General features: G+C 36.4%; 2 protein-coding genes across 6 annotated transcripts in view; one reads left to right on the top strand and one right to left on the bottom strand.

The window, feature by feature from the left end:
* Window positions 1-11,177, top strand: part of LOC145694344 (uncharacterized) — a 273,653-nt gene extending 262,476 nt beyond the window's left edge. For both annotated transcript variants that reach the window (XM_081770471.1, XM_081770472.1), the window contains 3 exons: window positions 2,172-2,357; window positions 5,405-5,543; window positions 8,798-11,177. In XM_081770471.1, coding sequence (XP_081626597.1) covers window positions 2,172-2,357; window positions 5,405-5,543; window positions 8,798-8,861 — 389 coding nt within the window. In that variant the 3' untranslated portion in view covers window positions 8,862-11,177. The remainder of the gene's footprint in view (window positions 1-2,171; window positions 2,358-5,404; window positions 5,544-8,797) is intronic.
* The window catches only part of LOC145694345 (striatin homolog), a 77,283-nt gene that overhangs the window by 13,962 nt on the left and 42,613 nt on the right, over window positions 1-20,708 (bottom strand). For 3 of the 4 annotated variants that reach the window (XM_081770475.1, XM_081770473.1, XM_081770476.1), the window contains exons 6-7: window positions 17,319-17,411; window positions 13,855-14,075 (exon numbers count right to left, since the gene is read on the bottom strand). In XM_081770475.1, coding sequence (XP_081626601.1) covers window positions 13,929-14,075; window positions 17,319-17,411 — 240 coding nt within the window. In that variant the 3' untranslated portion in view covers window positions 13,855-13,928. Of the gene's footprint in view, window positions 1-13,854; window positions 14,076-17,318; window positions 17,412-20,708 lie in introns of those variants that run through there. The other variant, XM_081770474.1, reaches the window with a different exon arrangement.

Genomic DNA, 20,708 nt, shown 5'->3' on the forward strand with positions numbered 1-20,708 from the left:
TTATATTTATTCATTCTGTGGTATGTATTCTTTTTTCTACACCTTTTTTTCTCCCCTCCGTTTTCATCCTTGCTACCTTACTACTGAAGAGGAACTAGCTTGTTGTTCCGATACCTGTGGAGTGTGTATATTTTCCCCACGGAAGGATTTATTGATAAGTAACCAATTTTTTTGTTAAAATGAATAAATTGATCACTATAAATCTAGTGACTCAAACTGTAGGGAAAATGTAAAGCCATAATTGTCTGCCAATCCTGCATTTTTGAAGATCAACATAACTTGATTTGTCAGAACAAAATTACCTTCTAAATAAAAGATATTACACATCCAAAACCAAAGAATTCATAGTTTAGTTAGTTACATAAAAATGTTCTTATGTATAGAATTTAATGAGTATTTTATGATATCTTGATTTGTAACTTACCCTCTGTCAACCAAGTCTGGTTTCCTGATCTACTATAAAAGGTCAATAAATCTTCATATTTATTGGAGGAATATTAATTGACATACGCGAGTGGATATCTGTGTAGTGAAGTCATAATTATTCGTCCTTCTATGGGTGATATCTCTAATCCCTAATCCTAATCCACTCCTTTAGTCCAATACCTTATTTTCCAGTTTTCCGTATAATCTTTTGAACTATCATCCTACTCCTGTTCTGCTTACGTTACATGAGTTAGAACATGACGTTTTAAGATCAGTATCTGATGTAAAATGCAAGAGATGTAAGGGTTTCATTCCTTAAGAACATGACATACTAAAAATAATACAAAATTTACCATTTTTCTTTTGCCTATTTTTCGTAAGTGAAAGGAGATAATGAAATGCAACTTACCACAATCATAGATAATGTTATTTTGCAACACAAAATATGAACCTGAAGAATTTTCAGTGTTGCCAAAATAATATTTCCCCCAAAATGTAAATTAAGGCAGCGACTAGAGGAACAAACTCAACTGCATTTGATTATGATGTTTTGGTATCCTGTGAACTACTTTTTAAATACATTATCATTTAATTTTAATAACTGTATGTTTATTACAAACTAACTACAGTTTATAATAAACTGTATGTTTATTATTTAAAAAGTAGTTCACAGGATTCCAGGAAAATATGATACGTAATCAAATGCAGTTGAATTTGTTCCTCTAGTCGCTGCCTTAACTTACATTTTGGGGGAAATATTATTTTGGCAACACTGAAAATTCTTCAGGTTCATATTTTGTGTTGTAGAATAACATTATCTATGATTGTGGTAAGTTGCATTTCATTACCTCCTTTCACTTATGAAAACAGGCAAAAGAAAAATGGTAAATTTTGTATTATTTTTAGTATGTCAGGCTCTTAAGTGTATTCTATAGATTCCTCTACGTTAATTTTCCTTCAAATTTATATTATTTTACGTAACTCTGATAGATTGTACATATTTCTAAGGATACGCAATGAATAAATTATGTAAGGAGAATCGAAACACGTAAAATTCGCAATCTGTTGATGTCAAAAGAAGACAGATTAGTCTTCGAAATACATGAAATGATCATTCAGAAATATCTGTCCTCAGGAAATAGAGAGATGAGTGTTAAAAATATCACCAATCATATTTAATATACAAGAGCAAGAAAAAATTTATACAACCATAGGAAGAAATATCATAAAATAAGGTAAAATGAGATTAATACCACATTTATACTAATAAATACACCAATAAATACATTAAAGTCCTTTATTTTAAAAAATTACAAAATTGTAGCATCTAACAATGAGTAAAATCAAGACATTTAAATATATTACAGCTAAACCTTGATGCAAATGCAATGTTCACCAAAACTGAATATTCCTAGTTATATGCTCAGAAGAAGGCATCAACGTAAGGTGTCGAAAATTTAAACTATGAAACAATACCGCTACAAAATATTTTAAAAGAACTTCATTCACAAGACATCAGTGTGCAATCTGTGCATGTTATAATGAATACGTCTAACACAGACATGTTTAGGTGACCAATTCACGTAGGAAGCGATTGAGCTATGCCACTACTCGTTTGTTTACAGCAGGCATGGTTCTTAAAATGGATCAATCACTCTTGTATGTACTTACTTACTTAAAATGCTATGTGATTTTCTATTCTCATGTATTATACATAGCAAAAAGTGAAATTTTTCTGTCCACAGCGATGCCGGCTAAAGGCGACAAGGAGCTGAAGCTGCCTCCAAATGCGGATGTCAATCGCAAAGTGAAGACGCAGGCGTCTGGCGAAGGCTATAGCACTGTCACCAAGTCCACCAGTGGAGATGTTGAGAAGACCACGCGGGAGGGAGTTCAGAACAGAGTGATGTCGTCCAAGGAAATTATTCAAGGTAAACTATACGTATACATTGTCAAAATAAAATGGCCGAACGTTTTGAATATATCGGACCACTTGAACAGTCGGGCATAGGATTGAAGGCCACAATTTAAAAATAAATAAATAAATAAATAAATAAATAAATAAATGGAAAACAGTCATCTGCTTTTAGAAAATTCAGATTTTAAAAATTTGTTAACTTGAATTTAGATACCAAAACTTGAGGTTTCCTACTTGTAAATGTGTTGTACTAGAAATTTAAAAAGTAGTCTATGAACACATTAGCACAACCTACGGGTGTCTTATCTTTCTAGTTTGTGTTATATTTAGGGTGTTTCAAGTTTATTCATACTACTTACAGAGCTGGTTTTGGTGTCATTCTGTAGAAAAGAATATATATATTTTTTAAATCTTGCCGTTAGTTAGGTTCAATGTGACTTCCATTAGTGATTTTGCAGACATCCTATTCGAAGTTGACTTTCTACTAAACCCGCAGCAGCATGTCGGAGAACGCCCTGAGGGACTGAACAGAACACTTAAGCCACTCATAAATAGTAGACCTACTAGGAAGATCTTTGCCATATTCAGTACGAAAATTCCGTTGCACAATTGTTGCAGACTTCGATTCTTCAAACAAAAACACACAACGCTCTCGGGACTAGTGAAGGTGACCCTCTTTGTTACAACATTCGTTAGAGCTTTCACCATGGTACAATGCAATGCGTGAGTCAAAATCTGTTCTATTTTGGTACAGAATAACAGCTAAAATCAGTTCTGTAAATAGTCTGAATAAATTTGTATGAATTAACGTAGTAATAAAGTCGTTTTTCAAGCACCCTATATAGAAAGCGCTGGTAATCGCGAAAATTGATTGCTGAAACATCTACGTTTGGACTGTTACTCGAATGCATAGTTGAGTGTAACTTTTGTTTTTATTATTTGATATGCATCTTAATATTTCATTATGTATGTACAATATTTTCACTTCGACCGTGTATTAAATCAATATTGTGGGCTTTGATCTAAGTGAAAAGAACATATTTTAAAAAGGAAAATGTATAAGCTCTCAGTTAGAGCAAATGTATTTATTTATTTTTCATCATGTGATTCTTTTGTAAAAGGTGATTAGAACCTTGTTAGTATCATCAAATAGCTTTCTTTAACATAACCTTCATCTCAAAATTTCGCTTCATACCATTGGGAATCAAGTACGGCCAAAACTGCTCGACGGAAGTATATCGGCAGACGAGCTGCGAAGGACAATACCCCTTACGAAGCATTTGTAAAGCAACTTCGCAAATTCCTTCTGTTTCCATGTGGTTCGGATTCCACGTTAATCAGTAGGTCTACGTCTTATATAGCCTCACTGCTGAACGAGACGTTAAACTCAAAATTCACTCGCTTATTCGACGGAAGTATAAATACCTTTCGCAGAGGCAATGTACCGTGCGACTTATTTCAACAGGAGTCAACAGAATGTTGCTAGATGATACGAATTAGAAAACCATACATATAGATACAGTAGGTAATCAATGTGAAATACACTGGTGTCCAAAACTTAAAAATAATGACTGTCCGAGAACGTACATAATTCGAAGCAAAGGATGCTACATACAACAGCTCACATTTGTAAGAACCTTGGTAGCAGGGGTTTACACAAGGCAAACGCAAAAAATGAACCAGAACTCACATACCACAAAAATGCTGTGAGTCGCATTGCTGGTACCGAAAGCAGGCTGGTACTGTTTTCAGTGTCCCAAATATCCACACATGTTTGGCATCGACGCTCCATGCTGAAGATTAGGTTGTTGAGGAGCTCTTGGGGCAGCTAATTCCACTCCTCACGAAGAGAAGTGCAGAGCTCCAAGGTTGTGTTGGTGGCGGCTGGCGGGCTCCAACACATTTGCCTAATGTGTCGCAATCATGTTCAATCGGGTTTAGGTACGAATATCGCGCTGGCCATTCGATGCGCTGTATGTTTTCCGTCGCTAGATAGTTATCCACCACGTAGACTCGATAGGGACGAGGATTGTCATCTATGAGCAGAAACTGCGGTCGACTGCGCCCCTGAAAAGCCACACATAGGTGGGTAGTGATGGCTCCTAGATCGACAATGTACAGATCGTACGACCATTCACCATAATGTCCACCCAGACCAACACGTCACTACCATCATACCGATCCCTTTTCACGCTGTGCATGAGAGAAAACGGATTCCTTGTCCTCACCAGATCAATGTTGCGATGAGAATTGCTCTGGGGACTGTATCGGGATTCATTCGTGAACAGTACATGACTTAATTTATTGCGAGTCCACTGGCTAGGTTCTCAATACGACTATAAACTGACCCTTTTGTGTGCTGGAATCAGTGAAATACATATTGTCCGTCATTGGGCATACCAACCACTAGCATCCAGTTTCTGGTACACAATTTGGCGCGGCACTATCACCCCTGAGGCTACTGGAAGCTTTGCTAACAGTTGTCTTGCAAGGATTGTTCCGTTGCGACGCGTAGTTATGATCAGATATCGGTTCTATTCTGGAGTTGTCACACGTAGAGACCTCCACCAGGCGTATGGCTGACATCTCCTGTGTCGGCAAACTATTTTCACAGCCTGTGCACAACACTTTGTGGCACATTAATGACTCGTGTGCAACTGATGTCGTGTGTGTCACCTCGTTCCAAGCATCCAATAATGTGACCCTTGGTAAACGCATCCAAATGAACCTTTGTCTATATTCCTGCTGTCTATTGCTACATTCAACTCGGCAGCACCCTCCTCTCACTATACCAGACCTATAAAGAATGCACACATTTCGGACCCATACACTAGAGTTAAATTTCTTCCTACAGAGAGCCATTCTGACGGTTTCAACGGCCAGTTCAATGAATGTCACAAGCAATACATGCCGTGCACCACATTTTCTGTGCTCGCGACACTCTTCTCGGCCCCTGCATGCAACTTCTTGCATTATTCTTTAGTTTTGGATACCAGTGATATAAGAAAAAAAAAATCAATGTTAAAATATTGTTTTTTTTTTTTTTTTTTTTTTATGTAGGTGATAATTTCACAGCCAGTCGCGAAGTGACAGGAAGTAGTGACCAGAGAGTGATCGTAGAAGAAACATCAGGAGCTGGAAGCGCATCCACCAATAAAAGGACGGTGACACGCTCTACCACGTCTTCGTCAGTCGTCGTGTAAGTTGAAATTTCTTATGTAGTCCATATAAAATAAAAAGTAAAATGATTCTGTTTGTGATCGCATCATGGGAAAAAGGTTTAATCATCTGAAATAATGAATATTTGAATGTAGTTAGTACCCACTTCAAAATGGGTTTTTATTTGTCGTTTTGATTAAAATGCGTATTCTAAGAGAGGATAGGGAGTGCCTCAGAGTATCTCAGAATCCCTCAAGCAATTACATGTTCCAGCGATTTAGGAAAGGGGAGAAGGGGCAATTTTTAAAAGTACATATCTTAATTTCACTTACTCTGAGGGAAGAACATAGACTGAAAGTATTTGAGAACAAGATCCTGAGACGAATATTCGGACTTAAGAGGAACGGAAATGGGGAATGACGGAAACTTCATAACGAGGAACTACATAATTTATATGGTTTACCCAACATTGTGAGGGTCGTGAAGTCTAGGAGGCTCAGGTGGGCAGGTCATGTAGCTAGAATGGAAGAAAGTAGAAACGCTTTCAAAGTTTTGACTGGAAGACCAATCGGAAAACGATCATTAGGAGGACCTAGGCGCAGATGGGAGGACAATATTAAGATGGATCTCGCAGAGATTGGAATACAAAGTAGAAACTCGGTGCAGTTAGCTAAGGATAGAAGTCAGTGGAGAGCTTTTGTGAACGCGGCATTGAACCTCCGGGTTCCATAGGCCATAGAGTTAGTTAGTTAGTTAGTTAGTTACATATCTTAATTTCGCAAGTTGGTACACAAAAAATGGCGGAGTGAGGAAACTATTGAACCGTTTAAAATAAATTTTCGAACACAACACTTAGTCGAACTGTTTTTTTATCATTTCGTTTTCATTCCAATACTAATCTTAAGGGGGGAGGGGAAGCAAATATTTTCCATAACCCTATTCTTCTCGTAAGAAGAACGGGCATTTCAACTGGTTTGCATATAAAATATATTGTATGTTACGTACAACCATTTTTTTTTTCTTGAAAGTACGATCACTTGGTAATGTGTAACGTAGAAAGTGGGATAATAACCTACTGTATGTAATTTACATTATTATTAGTTTCTTTTACTTTTGTGTTTATATACAGGGGGTTACAAAAATTGTCACAATATTTTGAGAACAGATTCTTCATATAAAAATAAGAAAAAAAGGTTCATATGAACCTATGCTCAAAAGTGCAATAGTTTCGGAGTTATAGGATGCCGAAAACGTGAAAAATGAACTTTAAAGGTCCATAGTTGCACTACTATAGGACAGATCGTAGTCGGATCAAGACAACTACTTACGTGAACTATCTGAATATCCATCTTTTCTGAACCTCCGGTACTTGCACAATCTTTTTTAGAGAGGCTGTTTGAGAGTACTAGATCACTTTCCACCTAGCTCTCTAAAAATTGGTGTGCAAGTACTAGAGCATTCTTAAACATGGACATTTGAATAGTTAACATACCAGTTCCTCAGTGATGTCTTGACCCGACTACGATAGGTCCCATAGTAGTGGAGCTATGAACTTTTAAAGGTCACTTGTTTCACGTTTTCGGTACCCTATAACTCCGAAACTATTGCACTTTTGAGCATAGGTTCATATGAACTTTGTTTCTTAATTTTATATGAAGAATCTGTTCCCAAAATATAGTGACATATTTTTGTAATACCCTGTATAAATGACGTATTCACTAAATATACGAAAAAAAGGACAAAAAATACAATACATGTACATATACTTAATGTAGTTTTAGAATTTAAAGTAGCAAAAAAATAATTACAAAGTCCGGTAACAATGGTTCTCTTTCATTTTTGTTTTCTCTTTTCCAAATTAATAGTTTCTACATCAGAAGACAAAAGAATAGGTTGTGCCTATTTCTCATACAATGTTAGAATAATATATTACTTTTTTAGCCAAGTTATAAAAAAAACTCATAACCTACCTTGACAAATACAGGGTTTGTTCGGAAAGTAGTGGGACTGAATTTTTTTTTTTTTTTTTTTCAAAAATGTATTCACCATTTTGACACATCAACTTGATCATTTTCAAAATATGCCCCTTATACAGCAACACGGCGTTTTCAGCGACTCTGCCAATCACTGAAGGCTCCCTGGAACGCAGAAACTAGAATGCTCTTCAACCCCTTCGTTACGGCCTCTTGAATGGCCTGGACCGAGCTAGTACCATCCTTTCATGACCCTTCTCAATCGGGGGAAGACGAAGAAGTCTGCAGGAGCAACATCTGGGCTATAGGGTGACTGGAGAAGCTGTGTGATTCTATGTTTAATCACGAATTCCATGACAACAAAGATGGTGTGGCTCTGCACATTGTTGTGATGAAGCTTCCATGATCCAGCAATTGCTGGACGAACGCAGGCGACTGCTTTTCTGAGCCTTTCAAGTACTTCCACATAAAATGCAGTATTTATTTACAGTCAGACCAGGTGGTACAAACTTTCTGTGAACCACTCATTTGCAGTCAAAAAAGATGATTAACATCAATTTCATTTTTGAAACTTTCACTCAAAAACATGTGATCAATCCATGGCATCACTCCCTTAAGAAGTCTTGATCATGTCATGGGTCTCACTCGCAGTTTTACCCAGTTTGATGCAAAACTTCACCGCGTAACGCTACTCTAACAAACGATTGATTGTGAAGATGACAAGACACCTTTAAAGAGGTTCACCTTAAACTCCATCTACACTCCATGAAGGCTTGGAGACGACTGGTGCACTGGTAGCTAAGACCCATTACACCTAACCAGTGCTGTAATATCCTCGTCCTTCACCACGGTTTGGCGGGGAAAAATCAGTAGTACTACAACTCACAGATGACGAGAAGAACCCTAAAACAGGGGCAGCGGGGAAAGGTCAACGACACGGTCAAGTCCATTTTCGGTTTTTGAGGTGTGCTCTATACTTAGATGTCGTCTGCTACTCCGGGTAGTTATCTGTGTGCTAATCCGTGGTGTCATTTGAAACACCCGCGCGAAAAGTGGGCGATTCCATACCTACGTCACACTATTTCTGCTAGGGTTCTTCTCGTCATCTGTGAGCTGTACTTTCCGGACAAACTCTGTAAAGTGAACCGTAATCTACCAATTCATGGAACAACAATATATTCAACACGTCAAAGAAAAGCATAATAACAAAGAAACTCATTATGTTTTTTGTATACATTTAATATGACAAATATATGCCATTTATTGTTAGCATCTGATATGACTGTCTCAGAATTAATCAAATACTTTTCTGTCTACTTAGGACCAAGAAGAAAATGAGCGCTAGTCACGGTGGAAACATTAGACTGAGAGCCATCAAGTGCTGACTCCCAAAGTGAAAAAGGAATCGTTAATCTCAAGAATTAAACAAAACACGAAAGGAGGAACGCTTTAACGATATCGTCAAAATTACTACATAAATATAACCTCGAAGAAGAACATTGACTGGAACCAAAAATGTTGAAAAGCAAAATGGTGCAGTTGCTTTAGTTCCTTAACACAATTAAACCAGAAGATGAACTGACCTCTATTAACATGCATAGTGTTTTCTTCCATAAAACAAAAGAATGTTTAAAGAAAATAAGAAGATGGAGGTGACTTTTTTCCTAAGTGGATGCTTGCCAAAAGATAATCAGAAGTTCGGGCAACGTTCATTGATCAAATGGACACATGGGAGTGGTTTGTGTATTTTTTTGGGAACAGAAAACAAATGTATATTTACAGCTACTAGAAAAGTTCCTATGTATGAGCCTCAATGTTAATATTTCGTTTTAAACACACGAGTAACAAGTTTATTCCTAGAAGGAATTTAAAAAAAAAGTACGGTATTATAACAGCATTAAGGTGTTCAGTTGGTATAGAGCTATTTTTATATTCGTATTGTGGCGGACAATAATATTCATTCATTAAATTCATCATAAATAACAATCTTCAATAAATATGTTGGTGTCAAAACTTTGAAAAATGCACAAGCGAATTCCTGAGGATGCAAATCCTTAGCATGGTCGAATTTTGATTCTCGTCTCAGGTTTGATTTGAATTGAAGTGCATTTCGCATTAGTGGATAGTAAACACATATTTCTAAAGCTTTCTTCAACCTACCAAACGAATGCTTAGCTTTCAAGCCAGGAACGTTTTTTCAAAAATTACTTTATGTGTATGACTCGAAATTTAGTGCCTGGCGGTTTTTCACAACTAAACTTTAGTCTCATATATATAAGATGTATCAAAAAGGATAACTTTGAAAACTCATATTCATTTATTTACTAAGCTTACAGACATAGTTTTAGTGTCATTTTGAAGAAAAATTCATCAATTTTTTGACCTTATACCTAAAGAGGTTTAATGTGGTTTCCATTGGTGATGCAGTACATATTCAATCTGAAGTCGATTTCTTGCCAAGCAAACCCGCTGCAGCATATCAGGTGTGACTTGTTTAATTGCGAGGTAGATCCTAGCTCCTGAGATCTGGTAGAGAAGCCGGTAAGAGCAGTGGCGTAGGGAAGGGGGGGGGGCCGGAGGGGCCGGGCCCCCCCCAAAGAGGTCCGACAATGTACTTTGGTACTTTGATGTTTGTAATTTTTTATATATTTTTATGTTTATATATTTTTTTGTTTGTAATTTTTCTATATGTGCCTATAACAGCACTTGGGCTCCCCCCAAACACACATCCTGGCTACGCTACTGGGTAAGAGTGAAACAAACGGTATCCTTGATGAACCTCCAAAAGAAGAAATCAAGAGGTGTCAGGTCTGGTGAACGCGGAGGCCATGCAATTGGCCCACCTCGGCCATTCCAGTTACCTGGACAACGGACATTTAGGAAATCCCGGACATCGGCTAGTATAGTCCAATAAAACACTTATGTCACTAATAAATAGTAGACCTACTGGAAGGATCTTAACCACACTTTATACGCAAAATTACGTTGCACAATTGTTGCAGACTTGGATTCTTCAAACCAAAACACACAGCTAACACGCTCGGGACCAGTAAAGGCAGCCATCTTTGCTGCAACTGCCACTAGCGCTTGCGGTGGCTTGTTTCTGAACTAGTGTACTACATGAGTCAAAAGTTGATGTATTTTTCTACAAAATGATACCAATATTTTCATATTAAAACTCAAAACTTAAGTATTCATGAACACAAAGACGAGTTTTACAATCTACTGTGATAATTTGTACCATGTTACATAAGAAAATAATCTTTGTTATGTTCTTTTTTTTTAAAGTTTTGACACCACAACACTTTAATCTTATCGATCACAAGAATAATTGAAAGTTACTATAAAAAACTAGAGAAAGGGTAAAAGATAGCGATAATTGTACAAGGGTTACTGGTTATGCTGTTTAATACAAATCTCAATTTACTAAAAAATAAAATTTAAAAAGTAGTGAGGGTGAGAATAAAATAAAGAATGTATTGTTATAAATTGTGAAAATTCTCACATGAGAAAACATAAAAATGTATTTATTACGCTAGTAAAAAAAAAAGTGTGTGTGTGATATATTTTTTAAAAGCCTAACTATGTATCGATAGTCTTTCAAATTTTTACGTGTAATGTTTTTGACTGTTAATAATAGAGACAAAAATTATTTGTAAATTGTTTTTTTGGCAAAAATATTATTAACATTAACTTGTTAATTGTAGTTTTATTTCCGTAATATCAATTTCCTTTAGTTACATAGCCATATATATATATATATATATATATATATATATATATATATATATATATATATATATATATACCCAAAATAAAAAGTTCTGTGTACCGGATTCCAGGGTATGGATGATATGTGTTTTGTTGCACAGAATCCAAACTTCGAAACCCCAGGAGGACTGATTGTGTCAGTTCTTTTATGGCCGAAAAATTTGCGCGATTTTTGATAGGGAGGATACAGGTAACACAGCTATATATATATATATCCAAATCAAGTCACTGGAAAATGGAGAGATACACGGTTACTTAGTGTTATATTAAATTAGTTATATCTTTTGATGCTCTAAAATGGCAATTAATTAACGAAAACCTCTCCACAGATCAACAAGATTATATAATTTCTCTTCAATGTACATTATACAAATATTTCGTTTTTTTTTTTACGAGAGAAAATCAGTTCAGTTGTAATATAAGCTGGTGTTTTGTTTGACATTGTGAAATCATGGTAGATTTATAAGCCAATGTTGTAACCAGAAGTGATAGATTTTTAAATTCCAATTTCAATAGTTTAATAAATGTGAGACAGAAGTTAATCTTGTGACGCTGAGTATATCGGATGTTTTAAATAAAACGTACAGTACTTACAAATCGCAAACGGTTGGATACAGAAGGATGAAAAAAAAAAAAAAAAAAAAAAAAAAGAGAGCTGTTGGGTACCAGTAACATCCATGTGGATGTCACAAAATACTCCGTTGCAAAAGTTTTGTCTCCGCAGATGGCAGACCTAAGGGAGCATTCGATTGCGACAGGGTGCCCACAAAGGGGGGCTATGACGCAAACTGCGTCATTGAAATATTTGGGGGGTTAAAATCTATATAAATATGTTTGGGGGGGGGGTAAAAATTAATAGAAAAGTTTTTTTTTCCTGGAAGAACACCTACGGATAGACAATTAAGGGGGAGGTGCGTCATGGACATGAGGGGGGGAGGGCACCACTGAATTACGACACACATGTAAACCTTTTGCAGCAAACCCCAAGGTATGAATTTGATGTAGTTTATTACACAGAATCAAAATTTCGAAACACTAGGCCGATAGACCGTGTCAATTTTGTTTTATGGGCGAAAAACGTGTGTCCTCCCTATCCAAAATCACTAAAATTTATTAACATCCATTGAGAATATTTACTCAAATATTTAATATTTAATTGTCATAATCTCATACGTAATGTGTAACATATATCTTCTTTTGTAAGATTTTATTTTATTGTATTTTATTATCAATACAAAATATTTGGATTTCACATTAAAAGTCGACCCTTTCTGCTGCAATTCCCTCCAAAATGTTTGCTGGCTCTTACAATATAGTTCGCTGTGTAGTTACTCTTTTCATGAAAACCAATCAAGGTATAATAAAAATCACTAACAGTTCGTCTTTTATTCAACTCATTATCTACAAGAGGCATTTCATTTTTATGCTACGAATCTTCAGTCCCTTGTATGGTTTGGGATCTAGTTGCTTATAAATATTACATAGAACTATCGCCAAGTATCAGTAGAGGGCAGAGTGTAATACCTGTGTACCACTGACCATTTTTCTCACGGCTCCGTTACGTGAACGGACATGGAGAGCTATTAGTAGGGATAGAGCTTTAGAACTTAATTTCTGTGGAAGGGTTTAACTGATAAGATTCAGAGGTTATTGTTGGCAGTAAAGTGTTCTGCCGACAATCTGACGAAAAACTGTTTAGAACTGAGTGAATGGCTGGAAACAGGGCCGCACATCAAGGTAAAGGAAACTAACAGTGACAATTCCAAAACTCACATTGTCGGTTCCAAACAATAGGTTTGCGAGGTAAGAAAGCATTGTCCAATGTGTGTTTCACTTTATTTTCATATAAATATGATTCCTTTCTTGCTTATCTTTGATCCATTGTGTTTCAAGTTCTTTCACAAATGGACCAGTTTATTGACAACAGGTGCATTACGTTCTTGGAAATAAGAGATTGTAACTTGACTCGCCAGTCATTCTACAACGCAACCTTCACATGAACACCTAAAAATGAAAAAGGCGTCTGCCATCCATCGCTTCGCTAATTTTAAAGACCAGCACTCAGCTGTCCCGTCACTACTTTCAAATGGTTTGGCGTGAGAGGCCCGGGTTCGATTCCGGCGGGGGCTCACGTGGTTTGGATTTACACGTTAATTAGTAGGTCCAATTTCATATAGCCTCGTCGGCTGAAAGGGGCGTTAAACTGAAAGTCATCTCAACTCAACTACTTCCAAATGCTCCAAAAAAATGGCTCAAGCAGGGCCTGGAGAAGCTGCCATACCGTTAGTGCAAGTGTACGTACAGAACTAGAATTATTTCACTGCGTGCAGAATAGATGAAGTGTAACTCAATACGGAATGTCCCATGTACTAACTACAACAAACGGTTTCTGCTGGATATTAATAGATTCCTTAAGAACCGGTTATACTTCGATAGACTGTTACGAAACCATGCTCCAAATGAACGGAATTAATTAATATAAACTCGATTCATTGATTTACCGACTCGACCTTATATGATAAATGCGGCTCTACTCAAGAAAGTCCGTTACAACATGCTACTTCTTCGACAGTAATATATAAAAAGAAGAAGAAGAAAAAAAACAACTTGGTGAATCAGAAAATTTATTGCTAACAGAAGTTACAATGATAATGGAATTTCCTGAGTAATGTGCGATGTGATTAGAAGTGAGGATCTATGAAATAAAGTTTTCTTCCAGCACAGAATACTACTTTCGGCGCTTTGTATTTCTGATCATCGTTGCTACGAGAGGTTGCAACGCCCACGCTATAGACGCCAGCAGGGAGGGCGGTCACCAACGTCACTGTCTTTAGTAGAGTAAAAAAAGGAAAGAATTAGAATATAAGAAAAAGAATAAACTATAATTAGTCATTTAATATATATATATATATATATATATATATATATATATATATATATATATACAGTGAAACCTCTCTAAAGCGGACAGCCGTGGGGAATCAATAATTGTCCGCTATAGAGAGGTGTCCGCCTTAGAGAGGTTTTGATATTTTCTTACGTACATTAGTAAAGAAGGTAATATGCAATTAGTAACAATATTTTTGGATGAATCATGTATTCACGAATATTACCAAAATGTTACTGTAACTGTGTTGTTCTCTGCTGTCCAATACTCTATGTTTGAGGCACAAGATGGAAATAAGATGTTATAGTTCTCTGCACTTTACACTTACGTTTTCAGTATGTCGCTTTAATTTATGAGTTAATTGCAGTCCAGTACTGTCATTTTGTGACAATATGCGTACCCGCGGGCAAAAACTACCGAACTTGTCTTCTGCTTGGTTAGAGATTCCAGCAGGAAAGTAGAATAACGTGTTATTCCAAACGGCGGGCAACTGTCAATCACTTTTGTGTCTAAAACAGCTTGGGGGGAGTGGAATGCAAGTAAAGGACATGAGAGTGTTGTTAAACAGAGACTCTTCGTCTGGATTGCTGAGTAGACAGTTGAGAAGACAAAATGTCACAATGCTTTCTTGGTGACACATGTATGAATTACTAAAATTTATTTTTTACAATACTTTTCAACTTATTTATAGAGAAAGTGTCCGTAATACGGAGGTAAGTGATACCTATAAAGGACAGAAAAGACTGTCCGTGTCCGTACTAGAGAGTGTCCGCTTTAGAGAGGTTTGCCAATATGTTTTATCCTATTACAGTGTTTGGGGATTACAAAATATGTCCGTTACGGGAGGTGTCCGCTTTATAGAGGTGTCCATTAGTAGAGGTTTCACTGTATATATAAAATTGCAAACTGATAGTAAAGCAACCAGATACATTTTGGAATGATCCTTAAAGACACATCTAATAAGGACAATTGTTAAACTATACACAAGGTGATTGAAAACAATAGCGACAATGTTTGGGAGGTGATTCCTGACAGCAAGATAAGACAAAAAGTATAAACCAACCTGGGTACACAAATGCTTCCTTTCGGAGTTACAGGCTGCCGAAAACAAGAAAAAATTAACTTTAAAGGTCCATAGCTTCAAAATTATGGGATGTACAGTAGTCGGGTCAAGACTTCACTTAGGAACTAATAAGTTATTATACCATATCCGAAAATACATGTTTCAAAATCCTAAGATACTCACGCAACAATTTTTATAGAGGGAGTTTGGCTACGGGCATATAAGTTGAAGTACTCACCAACTACCTTTATAAAAATTGTTGCGGAAGTACCAAACACGTGGGTAGTCCCAAAAGTACCCCATCTAACAAAGAAAGAAAACAAATGAAGAAAACTATTAATTCAATGTTCTCGGGATTGCTGCCAGAGTGAATGTTGCTGCGGTGAGATCTTCATCATGAAGGACTTTAAGATCATCGTGAAGGAAACCATCTTCATTGCTCAACATAGTATGCTTTTAGATCAATAAACATTTCCCAGCGATGTTCAATAGCTTCGATGCCCTATTTATAGTGTGAACTGTCGAGTTCCTCAAAACAGCTATTAACCGCAGACTCCCCCCTCTTCATTGTTGGCAAATTTTTTATCACCGAACCATTTTTTATGTTTGAAAAGAGAAAATAATTCGACGGGGACGTAAATAGGGTGCGTGAGAAAGCAATTCGAACTTCAATTCATAGATTTTGGCGCTATAACGGATGTGTGAACTGGTGTATTTTCTTCATGATACAACAGTTTCTTTTTCGCCACATGCGGCGTTTTTTTTTTTTTTTCTTTAACATTCAAACGCTGCAATAAGTTTCCATAATATTCGCCGTTGATTGTTTTTCCTTTTTGAAGATAATTAATGAAAATTATTCCACATTCATCCCAAAAGACTGATGCCATGACTTTGCCAGCAGATGGAACTGTCTTCACCTTCTTTGGAGCCGATTCTTCCCTTTCAGTCCATTGTTTTGACTGTTCCTTCATCCCAGGTGTGAAGTAATGGACCCGTGTTTCATCCATGTTTATCAATCGACGCAAAACTCGGCTTTATTCCTGTGAAACATCGCCAAACATTCGACTGAAACATCCTAACGACGCGTTTTTTGTTAAACTGTGAGCAAACGTGGCAGCTATCTCGCCCACAGCTTTTTCATATTCAAATTTTCAGTCCATAAGTGATGTACAGCACTTCTTGGAATGCCTACCATGTCTGCTACCTCAAACCCGGTTTTGTTTTTCACATCTTTTGTGGGATTGTCGACACAATGACTCGTTCCTGTTATTCCATGGTAATTGCTATATTTTAATTTTTTCATTTCTTGAAGATTGATACGATTTTCTCTCTTTTCGGTTCAGGGGCGGACCCAGGACGGAGTTCTGAGGGGGGGGTGGATTGTAATACTGCTACTTAGAGCTACTTTTAAGAGCTCCAAACTCTGGGATGGGTTTTATTTATATATATAAAATAAGAAAATATCCTGGATTGTCCTCCCCCCCCGGGATCCGCCACTGTTTCGGTTCCCAGTTGGATAACCTTCTATATTTTATGTTAATTGTGTCCTAGTGTATTCACATGAAAACATGTGGTACTTCCCTGGTTTTTGCTATCAGCTAGCATTCAAATAATATTTTCAAAATTGAATTTTTTCACGTGATTGATGCAGTTAACTAAAGAAATGCTTTTCTTTGATACCAAATATTTTACATAGAAATTTTCCATCGTTTATAATCCTGTTTACCTGCCTATTAAGGATTTGCAGGTCTAGTCCAACTCTGAATGAAACAAGTCAGTAACATAATGCACGAGTAATTTTTTAAAAGAGATTTTGCGTTAGCCCCCTATCTGAATACTTTAGCACTAATGAATCACAACTAACAGCATTTTTTAAACAAAAGATGACAAAGGGGTGTCCCATAAAAAAACGCAACTTTTGAAATTCGTGTAACATTCAGTGCTGCCAACTTACTAAAACATAAATGGTACACATTTCAAAAGTCGCGTCCCTTATGGGACACCCTTTATAAACAGGATATTTGTCGAGATAAAAAAGTGATTCTACATTTCATCGTTTCTTAGAAAGTATGCAAAACTACTAGACCAGTGTTTATCTAGAGACAGTATACTTTTACTTACCGATAAAGAGTTACAATCAACAATGCGAAAGATATTAGTGTCACTACCACCAGCTGCAAAGCGTTCTCGAGTTATCCATTTGCCACAATACAACTGTTACAATAAAAAAGAAAGGAAATTAAATTAATCACAACAATAACTGTAGTGTGGATTGTACATATTTCAAAGTTTTGACATAGCTTAATGATTTAATTATTGTTTGTTCTCTTTTCCATCTGCACCTGCACATCTTTATAGGCTCTTGATAATATTCGAGAACAAAAATCGCTTTTATAATCTATATCTATATAATATAAAAATGAAATTGACTATGCTTGTGACTTAATAACTCTTGAACAATCCGACAGATCTCGATCAAATTTTCAACATAGATGAGGTTCGGGCCTAGTTTTTGGGTCCCTAAGTTCATTGGTGACAGTTTTGGTGCTCTTTATGTCCAACATGAAACATATTCTTTCCGTGCGAAGAACGAGCACTTTGCTAGTCAGAGATAATAATTACTGTTAAAATTATCTAGAACACTCGTTTCCAATTCTTGAGTGTTACATACGTAGCATGTTTCAAATACTACTTAATTTAAATCTTTGTTCTGTGTTACATAACGATTCTCTTGATTTTTCTTATTAAAAATTGAATAGTGACATTTTCATTTGTTTATTATAAGCTGAAGTTGTGATTGAATATTATCTTGCATATCTCGTTACCAGATCTCAATACCCCACGAAAACATATTTCTTGAACAATTTGGATGTTGGACATCAACAAACTACATTGTGACGAATTTTGTCGTTAGCCGAATCTTGGTGACTATAGTTTACTGAGCTGAATTGTTTTCCACTTGTTGCACTGAGGATATTAGCCTAATATTCAAGTTTCCTACAGAACAAAGGGTACCCATTTCCCCTTCTCTCAAGTGCGTGATCGCAATCTTGCACAAATTTTACCATTCTCTTCCTCCTAAAAAGAGCACTGTCCAGCATTGACCCCCCCCCCCCCCCGAAACAACAGATAATGAGTTTCTACACCGATTTGCACATCAAATATACAAGAAGCTACTTCATTTTGTGTTCTATGTCCCCTTCTGTTTAAAGAGAACCAGTCTATATGTTAATGAAAGGAGGAAGCAAACTATTTAAACTTATTTTTACATACCAGATCCTCTATAGGCGTGAATTCAATAACACAAAGACTGAAGGACTCGAACCCGGAATCTCTGGCATACCATGCCGATGCGTTAACTACTACGCCACTCAATCCACTTCTCAGAGAAAACACACACTCTCTCTGGGATGCGGACTAGAAGGTGTAGTGGTTAACCGATCGGCATGGTATGCCGAAGAACCTGGGTTCGAGTGCCGGTCCAGTCATTCTCTTTTTCACTCTTCGCGTGTTACAGAACCAGTCTATATCCGCTTACGCCTCCTTCTCTTGTAATTTTGTCTTTTCAATCAAAAGAGAATGCATTATTTGCTTTGACAATTATTTTAAAATGTTTTTCACGCTAAGTTCTCCTCTAAACTACCGTACTTAACAGCATCACTATGGTGTAATTGAAGTTCGATTGTGTCATATGCAATAAGAAATTATCTCCCCCTCCGGAAATCTCGTGGGTGCAGCTTGCACCCTAAAACCTACCTGTGGGTACCCTTACTGTTAAAAATATTCTTTCTTGGATGTTTGAGGTACGGTAACTAATCTTTTCGATTAGTGTGGGTTTCTGTACAAGAATTTTTAATGCTTTCAGTTTGTGTTTTTGCATTATGCAAAACCTATATTTTTCTAACGACACGTTAGTTCACACCTGGTGCGCACCCAGAATTTTTTGGGGGGGGTGGGAAGTGTCTAAATTGTGGAGGATCCAATCCTACAAGAGACAACGTCTATGTAAGAATTGAACCGGTGTAATTATACATCCGAAAAGACGGTAAGTAATTGTTACGTACTGCCATCTATATTCTCAGAAAAAATAGTAGAACTAAATTGTTTTTGTAAGAAAGAGAGAATACAGATGAAGAATAAGATGAAATCTTTATGCTACATCAATAATTCCTCTGCTAACAAGGGACATCACCCAATTGTCCGGCTCCGATTTCAATGAAACTTTTATTGCTCATAGAGGGCATGTATTCATTACTTGTGATGACAGAAATTTTTGCCATGGTGCATGTTTTATATTTTTTAATAATTTTTAAAGGTTGTGATGTGTTTAATAGAGATTACTGCAGAACTCCCTTACTACCCTTTGTAAACGGAGTGTTAATGAAAGAACAACCATGTAGATACGTATAGGGCCTAAGGGGAAGTCATATGGTACGTATGATCTTGACGGCAGCCATCTTGAAATCCGCCATTTTGAATTAAGGTCAAGTTTTTTAAATGGGAATAGGGTAATATGATACATAATTTCGGGCTAGAATTTAATCAGGAAGACAATGGTGAAGCTAGTTTCAAGATGCGCCCATGTGGTGAAAAGTTATAGGCATATTAATTGTTTATACTTACTATGTGCGTAAGTCCCTTACCTCCCTTCTAACCCGCGTATTAATGATAATAAGTGGGTAAAGGTCTCGGTAATACATATTATGCTTAGAGGGAAGTGATACGATAAGGGTATCATTGACGGCAGCCATCTTGAAATCCGCCATTTTGAATTAAAATGAAGTTTTGAAAACTGAAAACCATAGCATGTAGCACCACATTTTAATAGTAAATTTTCCCCAAAAGCCAATGGTATGCTTATTTTTGTTCTATAGTTAACCAATATGAATTTATGACTCTTCTAATATGCACGAAACGTCCATTATTCGATCTTTCAAATTGGCAACACTCCTAATTTTCATCGCATGTTTTAAGATTCCAACTGGCACTTTGCAATTGTTTCCATGGCTCATGTTTTCTAAATTTATTACATTTTTTAAGAGTTGCGATTTGTCAGTTCGTGAATAGTGTTGGGGTAAGCATCCAGCAATCTTTCTGAATTTTGAAGACTTGCCATGTAATTATTAATTTCCTAGGCAGTGTAATTATTTATTTTAACCCAGAGTACATGAGGTACCTATAGACCTATGTGATGTAAAGAAATACAAATGAAATTATAAGAAATTGATGTAATACGAACTCAAAATTATCATGAAATGTAGCCTACATGTTGCGCAAACGACAAACAGTATTTTTTAAAAATAAATACAACTTTATAACTTTAAAGGAACAGCAGCAATGATAGAAAATATCAAAGAGACATAATATGACTGTTCCCAAGACTGTTTGTACCTGAACAAAATATGAAAACATGTAACTTGTTTATAAAGAGGTGTAATTTAATCGAGTTCCCGATCAATACCGATTATAAATCTTACAAACATGAACCATCGACAATAATCGCTAGAAAAC

This window comes from Thermobia domestica, chromosome 9 (genome assembly GCF_964235325.1).
Source record: "Thermobia domestica chromosome 9, izTheDome1.hap1.1, whole genome shotgun sequence".
Taxonomy (NCBI): domain Eukaryota; kingdom Metazoa; phylum Arthropoda; class Insecta; order Zygentoma; family Lepismatidae; genus Thermobia; species Thermobia domestica.